General features: G+C 44.4%; 2 protein-coding genes across 2 annotated transcripts in view; one reads left to right on the plus strand and one right to left on the minus strand.

The window, feature by feature from the left end:
* Positions 1-10,559, plus strand: part of N (neurogenic locus Notch protein) — a 53,063-nt gene extending 42,504 nt beyond the window's left edge. The window contains exons 12-23 of the mRNA XM_022082708.2: positions 65-359; positions 451-740; positions 819-1,124; positions 1,892-2,852; positions 3,208-3,403; positions 3,482-3,679; positions 4,089-4,330; positions 4,869-5,190; positions 5,934-6,263; positions 6,717-6,962; positions 7,689-7,908; positions 7,993-10,559. Coding sequence (XP_021938400.2) covers positions 65-359; positions 451-740; positions 819-1,124; positions 1,892-2,852; positions 3,208-3,403; positions 3,482-3,679; positions 4,089-4,330; positions 4,869-5,190; positions 5,934-6,263; positions 6,717-6,962; positions 7,689-7,908; positions 7,993-9,299 — 4,913 coding nt within the window. The 3' untranslated portion in view covers positions 9,300-10,559. The remainder of the gene's footprint in view (positions 1-64; positions 360-450; positions 741-818; positions 1,125-1,891; positions 2,853-3,207; positions 3,404-3,481; positions 3,680-4,088; positions 4,331-4,868; positions 5,191-5,933; positions 6,264-6,716; positions 6,963-7,688; positions 7,909-7,992) is intronic.
* A 1,181-nt stretch (positions 10,560-11,740) lies between these two features.
* Tbh (Tyramine beta hydroxylase) lies at positions 11,741-17,344 on the minus strand. The gene is made up of 9 exons (XM_022082709.2): positions 17,029-17,344; positions 15,190-15,336; positions 14,816-15,079; positions 14,539-14,736; positions 14,379-14,463; positions 13,810-13,976; positions 13,538-13,720; positions 13,052-13,239; positions 11,741-12,043 (listed from the first exon to the last, which is right to left on the minus strand). Exons 1-9 carry the CDS (start codon positions 17,287-17,289, stop codon positions 11,809-11,811), a joined length of 1,728 nt encoding a protein of 575 aa, XP_021938401.1. The 5' UTR covers positions 17,290-17,344; the 3' UTR covers positions 11,741-11,808.
* Positions 17,345-17,596: the final 252 nt, after the last annotated feature.

The following is a 17,596-nucleotide window of genomic DNA, read 5'->3' on the forward strand; positions in this document are numbered from 1 at the left end:
GTGCTTACAAGGGGCCTTACCCCATTATTACGTAACAGAAATTTTGATGGAATCTTGATTTCAGTTCCTTGTCAGAATGGTGGAACATGCCTTGATGGGATTGGTGACTACACGTGCCTCTGTGTGGATGGCTTCGGAGGCAAGCACTGTGAAATAGATGTCGATGAATGCGTTTCGGCTCCGTGCCACAATGGTGCCACATGTAACCAGTATGTCAACTCGTATACTTGCACGTGTCCACTGGGCTTCTCGGGTATCAACTGTCAGACCAACGATGAGGACTGCACTGAGAGTAGCTGTATGAACGGAGGAAAGTGTGTCGATGGCATCAACAACTACACATGCATCTGTCAGCCTGGGTTAGTGTCGTGGTGTCTATGCAGAGTGCAGGCTGGTTTTTTTTTTTGTTGCTTTTACACTTCTACTCACATCCGGTGTTGTGTGTCACAGGTACACAGGATCCAACTGTCAGTATCGCATCAACGAGTGCGACAGCCATCCGTGCCTAAATGGGGCCACGTGTCATGATCAGATCAAGTACTACACGTGCCATTGTCCCTATGGCTACACAGGAAAGCGCTGTGACTCGTATGTGGACTGGTGCAGTACGGAACCGTGCATGAACCAGGCAACGTGCAAACAGACAGATAATATGTACACGTGCGTGTGTGGACCGGGCTGGACGGGCAAGGTTTGTGATGTGGAGATGGTTTCCTGCAGTGATGCGGCTATACGCAAAGGTTTGTGTCTTTTGTGCGGTGATGTTTGTACCACTTGTGTTTATCCAAGAACAATACTGACAATTTAGTTATTTTCAGGTGTGACAAAGGATGACCTCTGCAACAATGGGACATGCGAGGACATAGGCAATAGCCACCGCTGTCACTGTCAGGATGGCTACACTGGGAGCTATTGCCAAGATGAAATCAATGAGTGTGAGTCTGCACCGTGCCAGAATGGTGCCACATGCAAGGATCTGATTGGCTCATATTCCTGCCACTGCACAAAGGGTTTCCAAGGACAGAACTGTGAACTCAATGTGGATGACTGTCAGCCGAATCCTTGCCAGAATGGGGCCACATGCCATGACCTTGTCAACAACTTCAGTTGTTCCTGCCCCCCAGGTAATTTTGAGGTCAAGCATATCTCATCACCATCATTGTTAACCTCCAAGTCACAATCTAGCCCGCATCCTCGTAGTATGACGAGGTTATGTGTCATTAGCGTCCCTCTCACCTGATTAGTTTGTGCAACTGCCAAGCTGTCATTGCTGATTGTATGTAGTTGAAACATGAGGTTCTTGTGGAATCCAGGGGCATACAAAATTTTATGAAAGTCAGTTTCTCGGTTGAGAATGGGTCTCACACACACACACATACATGTATGGCATGCTGGTCTCATATATATATATATATATGTACATGTTAAAGAATGGGAAGTAACCGAAGTATGTGAAAATCAAATGAGCCAATGAATCCTGAAAATTATTTATGTGATACATTTTTTGAGATTTACTTTGTCTTTCTCCTGTGCCAGAATGTAATATTCGTAGATAATGTGTTTGAGATGAATGTTACACATACCTGTTCGTTGACTTCTAAATTTTTCATTTTTGCCATTTATATTTAGTGTCATCTTTAGCTGTCACAGTTGTTATATATTTTTGAATAATGTGTTCTTTTAACTTAAACAGTAATTGAAGGTTTTAGCGCATTTTATTTGTTTCTTCCTGACTTAATATCCCTTGTATGCCTGAATTTTGTTTGGCTAAATGTATTTGTAGGTGTATGTATGTACCGTTTATCCTTCTGTAGTTACTTTTGTCTATTTCTGGTGTGGGTCTCTAACTGAGTTATGATTTTTGGCTGATCAAGTGTATTCTGTTCCTTAGGAACATTAGGCATCATCTGTGAGATCAACGTGGATGACTGTGTGCTTGGAGCCTGCCACAATAATGGGACCTGCATGGACCGTGTTGGAGGATTCGAATGCCGCTGCCCACCAGGTTTTGTGGGACCACGCTGTGAGGGAGACATCAATGAGTGTCTGTCAAACCCTTGCTCATCACAGGGTACACAGGATTGTGTACAGCTTGTGAATAACTATGTGTGCAACTGCAAGCCTGGCTTCATGGGTCACCACTGTGAGGTCAAGGTCAACTTCTGTGACAGCTCTCCATGTCAGAATGGAGGAATTTGCAATGCCCGTGAGCAAGGGCACACGTGTGCTTGTCAAGAGGGCTTCTATGGCAAGAACTGTGAGTTTTCTGGTTCAGATTGCGACTCAAATCCTTGCCAGTATGGTGGTGCATGTGTGCTAGTGAATGGGGGTGGTTATCGCTGTGATTGTCCCTCTGGTACAGCAGGAAAGTTCTGTGAATTGGATGCAAGGAATGAGTGTGCAAGTAATCCATGTAAGAGCGGAGCACTTTGCCAGGATCGATTGGGAGACTATGGTTGTCACTGTCCTGATTTGTGGGGGGGAAAGAATTGCGACATCTACAACCCTAGCTTCCGTGCAGGGTGGGGTCACACTGTGTTGCCCAAACCCAGCCGCATCCCCACCAACACCATCTCTGCAGTTGATTCAGACCTGGAAGAGCAGCGTGCAAAGTGTGCCGCCAATGGATGCAGAGAGAAGTCAGGCAACCTGAAATGTGATGAGGATTGCAACACATATGCTTGCAATTTTGATGGCAATGACTGCTCCCTGGGCATCGCCCCGTGGCGCAACTGCACGGATCCCATCAGATGCTCGAAAGTGTTTATGAATGGGGAGTGTGACATGGAGTGCAACAATCCACAGTGCTTGTTCGATGGTCGTGACTGTGAGAAGAATGTCAGCCCTTGCAAGTAAGTTCTGTTTTTTAAAATTTCTCTGATTTATTCAAGTTAGGTGCCAACATCGCAGCTGAGTGGCTAGCACTCCTGCTTTATAATTAGGGGAGCTCTGGTTCAAATCTTGGTTGACAAATGCTGTGACAGTGTCTTGAACCGTGTCTGAACATTTTACTACGCAGCAGTTTGGATATTGACGAGTAGTATGGTGGTGATTTAAAAAAACATGCTTGAGGGCTCAAGAAACGTGTAACAAATAAAAATTTATTTTCTTTAATACATACGTATTTGTGATCAATGTAGTGAATTTCACCATGAGTGAAAATGGTATTTAACTTGTTCTTACAATGGCTGTTGTGTTTTGCCGCAGCCCTATCTATGATGCATACTGCCGGAAACACTACGCCAATGGCCACTGCGATTATGGCTGCAACAATGAAGAGTGCAACTGGGATGGTCTGGACTGTGAAGAGCAGCAGCCCAAGTTCGCAGAAGGGATGATGTCTGTCGTGGTGCTGATGAGCGTTCAGCCTTTCCGTGAGAACGTTGTTGCCTTCCTGCGGGAGGTGAGTGTGGCTAAATGTCCCTGTGTTCAGTAAGAACTGTTGCTACAGCAGACTGCACCAACCATGTGGTTTTTGCAGATGGGCCACAATCTGCGAACCACTGTGCGAATCAAGAAGGATGACCAGGGCAATGACATGATCTACCCCTGGAAGGAAACAGTACGTGACGGGCAAGACTCTTTCGTCAGTCCATCTGGGGTGATGGTATATCTGGAACTTGACAACCGCAAATGCACAGTTGTTGAGGGGTCAGGGTGCTTTCAAACAGCCAGTGAGGTGAGTTGCCAACATTGATGCACCAGTGTGACTAATGTATTATCTGTTTGTAGGTTAGTTATATTGATTTTCATCAGAATGGGAAATATTGAAGAAAGAGATGGTCGCACTAATTGCCCATTTACGTTTAGTTACAATAAAGGTTAAAATTGTATGGAATTCAACAACAGGAACAACTTTTCTGTAATATATTAACTCTAAGGCTTCTTCTGAGGACTCTGCCCTGTGTCTGTATACTCAGGAAACACTGTAGCTGTGAAGTATTGAAAAAAGAAGCAGATATTTTAGGATTACTTTTGAAGAGATGCCTATCATGTGACAGTATGTTAGAAATGTGCTAGATCACTGATACAGTGCCAGATACATAACTGAAGAGAGCGAGCTTACATGCATATGTGGAACGTTTCAGGCTGCCGACTATATTGCGGCATCGGCGGCCAGGCACTCGCTGGTGACGTCATTCCACATACATCAAGTAAGGGGTGTGACTGCATCAGAACCACTTGAGACTGCAACAAACATGAAGTATGTGGTCATTGGAGTAGTGTTGGTTGTTTTGGTGGGTCTTCTGATTGGAGTTCTGGTGGCTGCTCAGCGAAAACGTGCGCAAGGCATTACGTGGTTTCCTGAAGGTTTCTTCCGTAACAACAGGTTAGTGTGCATATGTGTTCTAAACTCTCATAATGTGCAGGAAAATATATGAATTGGCTTCATAACTGGATTTAAAAAAGCATTCCTTTCTCTCTCGTCTTATACATGCATTAGGAAACATTTTGTGAAAAATGGTTCATGTCAGACATGTATATAATTTAGAATATTTATCTTTAGGAATGTACACATTTTATCTTATGTATTTAGAATATTAGACTTCTAAGAGATGAAGTTACATGAGAATGGATGAATGATGTAATGAACTTAACAATTTATACTCTTCATGTAACATGATTTGGGTAATTAAATTTTTGTCTATCTGAATAACTCTGTGCGGGGGGAGGGGGCAATATGCTATGGCGATTTATCTTGTAACTGGTGATATTAAGTTCAGCTGTGCTTTGCTATTACAATGATGTCAGCATTTATTGCTTTCTACCAGTGTTTAAATTGTCACAGTGACTACATTTCATGCCAGATCGGTTCATGTATATGTAGCATCTCTTCTCAGTTCTTATCCATTATGTCCGTTCTGTAGCGGACAGCGGCGGCAGTCTCGTCGACGGGGGCCGGATGGGCAGGAGATGCGCAACCTGAATAAACAGCCTCCTGGCTGCATTGATGTGGACATACCTCCACACACCATGGTTGGTCAGCATGGTGGTGGTCCCCAGTGGTCGGATGATGAGTCTGATCTACCACCCAAAAGAATTCGTGCTTGTGAGGCAGGTTATGCAAGTGACCACACTGCAATCACTGACTATGATGAGAGTGAGCCCCGAATGTGGACTCAGCAACATCTAGAGGCAGCAGACATAAGACAGAGACCAGACCCTGCCATACTGACACCCCCAAGTCTGGTGTGTATACTTGAGTTAAGGTTTCAGGCTAGATTGAAAGGTGTACAGACGTGTTACAGATTCAGTCAGTTCACTGTAGTTGCACATGGAGGGGGAGATTAAGGTGTCACCAAATGAAGGATGAAAATTGAACTTAATTGCACGTGATACAATTTTTGTTTATGATGATCAGTTTCATTTCAATAATTACTATATGGAATATTATCAGAGTAAGCCAAATCCATTCATACAAGTTATTTTTCATGTTTATCCAAGTAAGCAAAAGCAGTAGTGTGCTGCTGCTTAGTTGCAAGCATCTGAGTTAAGCTCAAAAATGTATTTATGCTCTTATGGAAATTCATCATTAAAATTGCGTGATCTAAATGAAAATGTGATTGGTTTGACTTTTTTCAGAAAACTGCCCAATATTAAATTTAATTAAAAATCGAGTTTATTCATGCGTATTGTGGAAGATGATCATGCTGCGTCACATCAGCTACTCGTGAACCCACCTTTTTTTCTGTTTGTTTTCCCACCATGGTAATAGGATGTGGGTAGTTCTGTCTGGGTGATTGAATTTTTTTATCTGCATCAAATTTTTTAGCCAGTCACAGTATATCCCATTTTGCAGAAGAAGATTAATGCCCCATATCCCAAGAAGAATTTATATTGCCCATTGTATTTTTCATAAGACAGTTTCCCACAGTCCAGAGGGCATGATGAACATGCACTTTAATCTTTGTGACGTGTTCATTTTGATGCAGGATGGAACCCAGGACGTGAATGTTCGTGGACCATGTGGGATGACACCGCTCATGGTGGCAGCTGTTCGTGGTGGTGGGATAGACACGGGCGAAGATGAGGAAGAGGATGGAACAGCTGCTGTAATAGCAGACTTGGTGGCCCAGGGTGCAGAATTGAACGCTACACTGGAAAAGACTGGAGAGACATCCCTTCATCTTGCTGCTCGCTATGCAAGAGCAGATGCTGCTAAGCGACTTCTAGATGCAGGGGCTGATGCTAACTCACAGGATAAAACTGGCAGAACACCTCTGCATGCAGCTGTTGCAGCTGATGCTATGGGAGTGTTTCAGGTGATGTGAAATTGTTATTGTACTTGCAGACTTAGGGAGTGATTGCAAGGCTGAAACTGCTTCTCTTTGTAAAGCAGAAAGACATTTTGGATTGTTTTGCTCAGTTTTCACCTTCTTGGAAAGTATGAGTTTTGTGGAAAGGCATTCCCACAGAAAGAATTCGGGAAATTCGGACAATGGCGTTCTGGATTCTGAAGATCTACTGACTTTGTTACAAGGGTTTCTGTGTGAGACTTTTTTTTATCAGATGGGGAACAGTGTTTTACAAATGTTATTGCTTTCAGGCAAAAGAGTGGTGATATAAATGTGGTTAATATGTCCTTTGAAAATGTAGCAAAGTTTCAATATGAGAATGAATGTGAGAAGAAGACACTTGGAAGTACTGTGTTCACGGTTTGTGGAATTTGTATCTTGGAAAACCTATATAGTGATTGCTGGACGTTTCAATTGCAGATTCTTCTTCGTAACCGAGCCACAAACCTGAATGCACGGATGCTTGATGGCACTACACCACTGATTCTAGCAGCAAGATTAGCTATTGAAGGAATGGTGGAAGATCTTATTAATGCTGATGCTGATATCAATGCTGCTGACAACTGTGGTAAAACAGCACTCCACTGGGCAGCTTCTGTGAACAATGTAGATGCAGTGAACATCCTGTTGGCACATGGAGCAAACAGAGATGCACAGGATGACAAGGTAAGCTTAATCTTTACAGCATATTATAAATGTCAAACATTTCTGCACTCTTGTTTGATATTTTGTAACTTTTTGTGGATTTTGTTTCATTTTGTATTCATGATGTCTGTGCTTTTCTGGCCCACACTTCTCTTTCTGTATTTGTATTTTTCTGTGGCTGGAATATATTTTCTCTTCAGTCTTATAGTACCTGCAATATTTACTCATTATCTCAGCCGTGGTTATAAGTATGGCAAGTTAAAGATGTCCATCCAAAGTGAGCACCTTTGTGGTGTTTAAGTTCAGTAGGATATATGAAAATCATATAACTCTTCAGATTGTCTTTCACATAATTCCTTTATAGAAATCTGAGCTAGCTTCAGAGTAAACAAAATTGCCAGTATACCTGGATTTGAAATTATGTCATTTTAACTTTTAAGAGCAGGGGCATGTTTTGTTTGGATTGTGTGAGAGTTATATTAGTGATTGTAAAAATGTGATTTGTATATGCAGATGTGTGAAAAGCTTCCTGCCATTTATAAGATTTTAGACACGGATAAGTAATGTTCATGACTGAAATGCTGTCCTTCATTTTGTGCAAAATTTATCTGAATGTTTTTCACTTTGTTAAACACAAAATTATTATGAAAAGTTAATTCTGATGTTAAAGGACAGTGGTGGTCTTGATTTTCTGACATACAATGTATCAATATGGGTTGGGGATTATGTTAAGTTCTGATATTACAGGATGAGACTCCACTGTTCCTGGCAGCACGCGAAGGCTGTTATGAGGCCTGCAAGGCACTGCTTGACAACTTTGCAAATCGTGAGATCACAGACCACATGGACAGGCTGCCACGTGATGTGGCAGGTGAAAAACTGCATCATGACATTGTGCGGCTGCTAGATGAACACGTTCCTAGGAGTCCTCAGATGGTTACTGTGATACCCAGTGGTCCCATCCTTGGTGAGCATGATTGCATGCTGTGGCAGTGGTCAGATAAATTTACTTATTGTAGGGACACAGTTGTAACAGGACAATCTGTTGCAGGCTCTCCCAGTCATCACCATCACCTGATCACACACCCAACGGTGATAGGTGCTGGTGCTAAACCACCAAAATCAAAGAAGCGGACAAAGGCTGGCAGTAACAATGGTGGATTGGTGGGTGCAACTGGAAATTCTCCTACTAGCCCTGATGCAGATGGGATAGTAGTGACAGTACGCCGGAAACCCAGTGTCAAGAAAAGCAACAAGAAACCGGTGGCACAGGCCCAACCAGAACCACCTCATGGTGTTCAGAGTGTGGAGAGTGTGGCGTCACCTGTCACGTCCCTTGAATCCCCACACACAGTTGGAAGCTTCAGCGCAACAGATGGAACACCAAGCCCCTATGACAATTCCCTCTACAGCAATGGGGTACTGACTCTGGCACAGCTGCATCATGCTGGGCTGGATGGGGGCAATGGACTGATGGGCAAGCAGCCCCCATCTTACGAGGATTGCATCAAGGGAGCTGCTTCCATGCAGAGCCTGCATAACATTGGTTTGGACTCATACAGGGCAGGGAACTATGGAGTTCTACCTGCATTCCATGAGCAAGGCTTGCCTCAGCAACATGGGCGGCAGACATCACTGCCCCTTAGCATTCCTTCGCAGCCACAAATGCAGCTTCTGCAGCATCCGAACACATTATCCCCTCCTTACAGCAACCAACAGTCACCCCCTCACAGTGTGAACTCCAACCTAACCATGTCTCCCCCCACCAGCTACATGGGGTCTCCTTCCCCTTCGAAAACACAGACCTCACTTCCCACCTCTCCCACACACATTGCTGCCATGAGGGCTGCAACCCACCAGAAACATGGGGGAATTCCACAGCAGCAGCAGCTAGCCATGGGCTTCGACTTCTCGTCCTCAGCAGAGCTCCCTCTGGCATATGGCACATCGCAGCAGCTGGCAAACCTGCAACTGCAGCAGCCAATGGGTGCTGGAGGTGCCAACAATCAGCAGGCACAACAGCAGCAGCAGCAGCAGCAGCAGCAGCAACAACAACAACAACAGCAGCAGCAGCAACAACAACAACAACAACAGCAACAACAGCAGCAGCAGAATGTGAACTACTATCACTACCTCACGCCTCCCAGCCAGCACTCACAGAACCCAGAAGCGACACCCCAGCACTATATCCAGGCACCAGAGAACTTCCCTACACCCTCCCCAGACTCTAATTTTGATTGGTCCTCTTCCTCACCACATTCTAACTCTGATTGGTCTGAAGGAATTCACAGTCCAGTGGCAAATGCTTATGTGGCGAGCAGTCAGCACCAGAAACAAGCAGAAGCCATCTATATTTAGTGTTGTGAACTGTTGCTACATTCCTTCTGTTGTACAAATAATTTTGTTAAACACCCAGATTGTCTTGCATGTCACTCTGTGGAGCAGCGTTTATCTGTGATTGTTCATATGGGACCAAAATCCACAATCCAAATGTGCCTTAAGCCTTGCCAGGAGTGACAGACCCAAGTGCCTTCGTGTGAGACGCTGATTGCAGTAATGTTTGCCATGAGTGTAAATAGTTTTATTATTTTTTGTGTACAAAACATTTAGTGAGTAGCTTTGTGGGCAGCCTGTACTTACACTGTTATGGGCTGGTTTTTATGTTATAGTGTAGTTTTATTTAGGTTCATGCTGGCACACTGTTGCAGAGGCATTGACTGGACGACATACTCAAGCTGATGTTTTAGTGTTGTGTAGGCTGCAGTGCTCACATTGTAGGTGCAAGCAGAGGCCATGACAGTTGGTGCGATGTCATTGGAATTTTTTTTAGGGTCAGGGAAATCAGTGTAAGTTTATATAACATTTACTGGAAAGGAAGTGAAGAAACATTTTTTTGTTTCTCAGAGCTGTCATAATGACTAATGTTGATGGGATTAGAGATTCTCATAGCAGTGAAGATGTCGCTGTTGGACTTCTGGCTTGTAATGCCATGTGGACAGTCCACATGGCATAAAAACCTAGAATTTAAACATTGACATGAAAGTAATCCACGTGGCATAAAAAACTAGAATTTAAACATTGACATGAAAGTATTCTTAACTTTAGATTTGTTTAGCCTAGTTTGATACCAGTTGGCAAGAAGCATGTCTCTTGTTTAACTTCTTCATAAGATGATATATGGTTTCTGGTCTCCAAAATTTAAAAGAAAAGGTGTCTTCCTTTTTGGCAATTGTTATAGTGGGTGGCAGGTGTCGTTAGGATGGCGTGGAGGTGGGTGAATGAATGGACTACACCCAGGTAACAATGGCCTGCCTCCCATAATTCCATGTGATTGTAACCCTATTCCAGAACACTGTGATAGCAGTTTGTATCTCGTTCCAAATTAATCATGACATTAGCATTTATTATTTATTGTTCGGGTCACAAAGAATTTCAGAACAAGCTACAAGCAATAAGCAATCAAATAACATTCTTGCCCTTTTGCTTCTACTATCAACTGTGTAAAAAGTACTGAATACATTTGTTTTCAAGATATGCCCTTCCATGTAGGGCCTATATGCTCATAATGCATAAGTGTATTTTAGGGAAATATATTATAATTAAAATGTATTTCTAGAATGCCTTCTGACAAAGTAATTGGGGACAGCCCCCCCCCCCCCAATCCCTTCAGTCACCCACCCATCCTGCTGCTCCTTCCAGTTTTTATATATATATATGTACTGAAAGGTCAGAAATGTTCGCATTTTATTTTTGACTGAGAAGTCTTGCTTCTGTATTTTTGTAATGTTGTGCAGTATATTTCTTTCAGTTCATTGATGAATACATTCACTTGAACCCATGATGCCAGTAATACCAAGCCATGAAAGTTAACAGCTGGATCACTGGTAAGCACTGTTACAAATATGTATGTACCTGGATAAAATTTATAAAGGAAAATTTCAATAAGTACCAATGTTATAATTTGTGGCTATCATCCCAGATGACTGAAAATGGCCGACAAGAAGATTACTGTTTTCTGGGGTGTATTTTGTGTGTGTTCATTGAGTTGGCCTGCTTTAACCAAACCTGCAACACTTGATGCTTTTACTGTTCCCTTCTTGCATCCTGTTTTCACTAGTTCATTGTCTCAAGATAACAGGTTTGGTAACAGTGATTCAGATAAACAAACCTAGTTAAGCAGCCATTTCTTTTGGGGAAAGGCTGCTTAAGTTTCAATCATATCTGTCTATAGGACATTCATTCAAGTCTGCAGTCATCTCATTCATCGGAATTTTTCTAAAAGGGGGTTAAAATATAGAACAGTGAAAAAATCAATGACATACAACAGCTGATTGAATAAAAGGAAAAAGGTGCAGACTGCAGAAAAGGCTTAAGCAAAAGATTGCCTCTGTTACAGAACAACGGGAGATCATAGCTGGAGCAGCAACGGCATTGTGAAAATGGTTGAAAGCTGGTAGGAGGTCAGAAGGTGCTACATCGTGAGGAACCGGTAAATAACTCATTCCTTCAGATGTCATTCATAAAATATCTGTCCAGATTATAGTGATTGCAAGTCAGTGTTGGGGACTGGATCAATTAATCACCTTGGACTTCCCTTTGTACCTTTATGTGTCGCAAGTTTACCGTTCTGTTTCCTCACTCCGTTGTGTCTTGACGTCTTTGGGGCCAGTCGGCCATGGGAGGTGGAATAACTAAAGCCTGAAGCATAGCATTTGCGTGCACCTGATGCTGAGGTTAGGAATATATTTAATCCCCCCTGCAGGTTTAGTTCAGGCTGCACATGATTACATAACAAAGTATTACATTGCATTTAGTATTTATTGTACGTAAGTGTATCTACATGTGACTGACTACAGGGTCATTGCTCCTAGGGATGTGTGGCACAGTCCCTGGGATGAGGTGGTAGTGGGAACAGCACAGGGGTGATGGGCATGTTCTCCCAGTAGCCTGGGAATCTCTCTCCTGTGGACTGATTGCACTGCATGGACAGGGGACTCTCGTGGTACAGCTCGTGGAGTATGCGAGCCCTCATTGGGGACCAGTTCACAGACTCGTAGTTGTCTGAGATTCCTAGATCTGGTCCAGTGGCCTGTCCCTCCCACCTGCAATACCACACACAACTGAGAAGGTTCACATGCACACCACATGCAGTAAGTTGTCTGACATCTTAGTCAGCTGTTACATATGACGAGTTACTGCAAGCATCGCAGCATGATTTGGATGGCTGTTAAGAGAATGTGTGTTACCAGTAATTGATTTAGCTGAATTTACATCTTAGTCTTCAACTACAGTCAAACATCAATGCAGGCAGAGCGCAAAGCGTTATGTAAATTACTCAAATAAAGATGGGGCAGACTTCACAGGCAAATTGACATTTTGAACAAAACTTGTGGGCACGCTTTTGATCGACATACGAAATTTCAGTAATAAGTGAACAGTTTTGTTTTACACAAAAGTGACTGTAAAAATCTGCCCTCAAACAACATTTTGCAAATGCACATTAAATGGTGCTAATATCACTCCTATCTCAGTAATTTGCACTGGTGTCATTGATACCTGCACCTTGTCGTGGTGGTGGTGGGGCTTGAGTACCTCAGTGATCCCAAGAGCTATGCTGGCGGTAGCATAGCTACTGATAGGGCCTCCCTAGCCAGATTGGTCGAGGGGGAGAGGTCGGACTAAGACAGGTACCCTGGTCCTCCAGGTTGGGGGTTGGTCGCAAGGTTAACAACCTTGCACCGTAAAAAAGAAGATGTTTCAAAACCTCAATCAAGGCCTCGGACAGACGGACCGAATGGAAGAGGAGAATTGAGGAGGCCATGGACCGAATACGGACCGGAGAGCCATAGAAGAAGAAGAAGTCATTGTTATTAAAAGTGGGAAGGTAAAACTTAAGAAGGTGACATACCAAGTGCTATGAAAATTATCCACCTTGCTCAAAAATAATTAGGCAGACTTGCAAAGATGCATGTAAAACAATTGGCATGTTCCCTTGGAAGAAGATATGAAGAGAGAAATGGAATGAAATGGCTGAATGTAGGAATCATAACAGTGCACAGAGAACAAAAGAATGGAGACACTGAGCCTTGTTTTCACCCTTCTGCACTTACTCATGGAGGAACCTGAAGTATGTTTGCAGGCTCTCAGAACTGATGGAGCTCTTGCACACCTCAAGATCAATTTTTGGGTAGTAGTGAATGTAGTTAACACACATTTCTTCACTGATTGCAAAGCCTCCCAGAGTAATGTTGTTGCGATCTGTGGTCTTGTACCAGCAGCTTGTAATCAGTGCATCTCCCTGTAAAAAGCATGGCAGTGGCAAGGTTACCTCACCAGGTACAGGTTATGTGTAATTCAGTACAGTATGGAAACTAAATCTGAGAGTTCTTTTATAAGATTTCGAATCTTGGTTTATGTGCTGTTTTCAAATATAAAATTTAAAGAGCACAAATTGAGGCAATTCTTTTGGAGTACCTACCCCCATTCCTCTTTCAAGTGACCTGGAAGACTCCCAAACATGATGTTAATGTCCTGCCACCCTGCTGTTTTTATAGATTGCATGTGTCCTGGAATACCAAGAATTGATCCTCACTCACCGGAAGGATCTTGATTTGTCGCTTTAAGGACCGTATCTCCTGGAAGTGTGTGCTGTAGTGATTGTCACGATTCAGCTCTGGTAGCTCGCGGCCATCCCGAATATGTCGTGTAAAAACCCTGATGCCTGTCAGATGTGTATGTAGTTGAGAGCCAAAGATCACAATGCCCTCCTGTGGAACAGCCTGCAAACACATGGTTGTGTGAAGTGACTGGATGCTCAGCGACATAGTTAAGTGTATGAAGTGTATGGCTGCTAAGAGAAGGCACCTACCACGGCAGTACACTCGGTAATGCAGTAGCCACTTAGTACGAATGCAGGTTGATGTGGTGGGATGGCCATTTTGTCCGTGTACTCGAGACCTAATTCAATGACACCACCATCGAAGCGCCGCAATGTTGGGGTAAGATACATACGTATTCCTGAACTGTCTACCCAGTCTGGAAAATAAATCATTTTCTTAAGTTGGCTGTATTGGTATTGTTATCACTGCAATTGGAGCATATCCTCAGCCAGCTAAGTGCAATATGTGTTAATCATACAAATGTATTTTCACGTTACCTCGTGCAGGTTAATTCAAGTGTAACAACTTTTTCCTTTTAAATTTCTTTGTATCTCAGTTAATGTCACGTATCCTACATTTAAAATGCCAATTAAACAATTTGATAGTAAGGTCAGATGTTGAAGATGGCTGTCTTCAGGTTGTTCCACCATGGAGTCTGCTTGCTGGCTTTGAAATGTCAGTAAACTCTACCAGACTTCATGGTGCAACAACCCAGAAGACACTGCATCCCACTAAACTAACTATAAATTTAAAATAAAATAGTTTATTTCCCTCCCACCTGTTCTCTTCTCTGGATTGTTGTAGTGTATTTCCAACATGATATAGGGATTGAAATCTGAACCTCCAATTGGTAGACCAGCCTCCTGAAACAGATGAAGTCTTTGTGTGATGGCTGCTAAAACAACATCATACTTAGAAACAGTGAAGTAATTCAGTACCTCAGGGTAGCTGAAGGGCAAGGCCCCCATGGCCCATGCAGCCAGCACTCTCTTGCACACCTTGGTGACTTCAGGTCGCTCGACTGAGAAGCAAGGCCCCTGGTAGTCTGGCATTATCTGGGTGTGTGGTGCCTCACAGTGGAACACCTCCATGTGGTGCACAAGTGCCTCATTCCCGGGCTGGATCACTGCCTCATACTTTGGGAAAAGGCCAAAGTGAACACAGGCCCCACACACACAGAGAGAACAACATGGCAGTATGAGTTTTGTGTCGTACCTGGACGACGTGGTGCTTTGTGCGTAGCGCTGCTGGCAGCCTGTGCATGCGACACCAGTAAGTGGTGTCATCGCCAGACACTCTCACCTCGCTGTTGAGGATGTCGTGGTGCCACGTGTCCCTCGGGTGTGAGGGAAGAGGACAAGTGTTCTTCAGCAGTTGCGTCCGCTGCATTCCGCTGTGAGCGGCGCTAGACACGTTGAGACCTTCCAGCCGGAACAGGGGGCCTCTGCCCCGCGCCCACACCACGTGTGTCGTGCCTTCCTGCACAGTGAAGTAATTTATTGTGGCGACTGTACAGCCGGAGGCTGCTCGTGGTAGGAAAACACAAAGCTTTTATCGGGAGTGCGTCTGACGGATCTTATCGAGCTCACCTCAATGACGTAATCTTGTGGGTCACAGGTATCGAAGCGCCTCGTGAAAGTGAACTTTACGACGTCATTAAGCTGTATGTGCCTGAATCCCAGGCAGTCCTGTTGGGAGTCCACGACTGAACGGCCGTTTAAATCGACCCAAGTGTCCTGCAACAATCAGGAGATCAGATTGATTCTGCCCTCCTCCCCCCAAATTAAATATATGCGCTACACATGTAATTAGTTCCTCAGTAATCGTTTTTCGAAATTACAGGTGAAACACTGACTACCGGCGTAGTATATTGACTGGCTACGGACTGGATGACCGGGGTTCGATCCCCCACGGGGGCAGAGGACTTTTCCTCTAGCCCCTGTGTCCAGACTGGTTCTGGGGCCTGCCCACCCAGCCTCATTTACTTTGGGTACCGGGGTCCTTTCCCCGGGGGTAAAGCGAGAGTGCCGAGGTTAAAAATGAGTAGGATCTATAACCCCCCCCCCTCCCCCAAGTGTTACAAGGAGTATAGTGGGACAGCTTTGCTTTTTTTATGAAACACAGACTATGAAGTATGTATCATACTTCGGCTGTCCCGTTTACCCTGGCACCGGCGAATTGTTGAACTCTGGATAGGCCAATGTTCTAAATGAAAACTCCTGCCTGGACCGCGACCCGCGCTTTGTTGCGCATTTCGGCCGTGAAGCAAAGGTTTTTCGTGAATTCTCTCAGTCCGTATGGAAAATTCCGCAATGGTACATTAAAATAGGCCGCGAACTTTTCCTACCAACCCTTAGTAATCATGTATCAGTTCTTGTTCTACGGCGTATGAATGCGTGCATCTGAACAGTGTCGTCAGAGAAATTAGACCAGCAAGCCAGGATAGTTTGATCAGTTTAGTGACGAGGCTAACGGGCTGGACGACCAGGGTTTAGATCTCTGCAACGTCCAGGCCAGCAATGGGACTCCTCTGAATTCGGCACTAGGATTCGTTTCTCGCGGGTAATGACTGGGGCGAAAAGCTAACCTCTCGCCACCCAGCGTCAGTGCTGACAACGTGGAGCTACACCTCCACTCCCCCATACGTCTGCATTGCGTGGTACTTAGTTAAGAATCAGGGACGTGGGACATTTTGTTCGGACGGTGAGCACATAATTTATGGACGTGTTTGCGATCTGGGCCTGCAGCCGTGCCAAGAGCCCCGCTGAGTGCGCTAGGTCACTGGCAGAATCTCCCTGCAAGGGTTTGAAGTCTTGGGTGCACGCACCCACGTTCCGTGATTATTAAACAACCGCTGAAGGTAGACCAGGGTGTTGAGAGCGACGTGGCTATAGGAACAGGACAAGATAAAACGGGGAATATCGTGGCTCGGCTTTAAGACGGTGTGCCACGAGTGTGTTGACACGTTATAGTGAGAAAAAGAGTAATGTCTTGTCTATTGTAACTAGAATTCGTAATACACACACTGGTTCGTCATCGATAGTTTTATTCAATATGTGTTAGGTTTTGTTTTCTTAAGCCTGCACAGTTACAGAGCGAGCACGAAGTATTTTCGTGAGGCGAAGTGTTGTGGTGTGCCGTTATGTGTCTTTGACAGATTAGGTTGTGCCACGAGTGAAAATGGTTGTTGTGCTTGGAGGAGCGAAAGAAAATCACAAAATTCTGCAAAAAAGCCATTTTTTGTGAACTTACGACCTTCCTGTATGTGAGCCAGTCAGAGTAAATAAGTGGGTAGTTAATGTAGGTTATTAATTGATCTGTTTTGATTTCAGAGATTACGTAGCTTCGAATTAAATGTGAATCGGATCGTGAGCGGCGAGAAGTAAGACGGCTGTCGTCTGTGGATCTGTGAGGGTTCGTAGGCCTACCTGCAAGTGGGTTCGACCTCGCCAGTCCGTCCACAGCACGCAGAGGTCTGCGCCTACCAGATCCCCGTAGTCTGAGAAGCCAACGGCCACCCAGTGGTTCTTCTCGGCGGGACTGTGCACCTCGATGCTGACGGTACGTGCCGGATAGTCCAGTGTCCAGGAGAAGGTGCTGTTGGTGTCCAGCGGGATGCGGAACACCCGGGCGGCTGTGGTTGTAGTCGAGATTAGTAGCAGCAGCGGCCATGGTGCGGTCGGCTCCATGGTTACGTGGAGACTGAGTGATGCAGACCGGAGCGACTCCGCCTTATGTATGTACCCGCCCGCACAGCCTTCATTTCCTTATACCTTCCTCCTAACGTTCTCATCATCTTTCTGTTTAGCTTTTATTTCCTTCTCATTCTCTTCCTTCATAGCTTTTGCCCCGTTCTTTCGTTTCTCTCTCTTTGTTCTTCCTTCACATTTTGTTTATCTTTCTACTCGTGGCTTTCGTTTCTTCTTCCCTTATCCCATTTTCTTCTCATTCCTTGCTCAATTTACTCCACTCTGCAATTCTGCGAGTCCCTGGGGA

The sequence above is a fragment of the Zootermopsis nevadensis genome, unplaced genomic scaffold, assembly GCF_977971745.1.
Source record: "Zootermopsis nevadensis isolate Lab colony 2312 unplaced genomic scaffold, Znev_1.0 Znev_ptg000002l, whole genome shotgun sequence".
Classification (NCBI taxonomy): Eukaryota; Metazoa; Arthropoda; class Insecta; order Blattodea; family Termopsidae; genus Zootermopsis; species Zootermopsis nevadensis.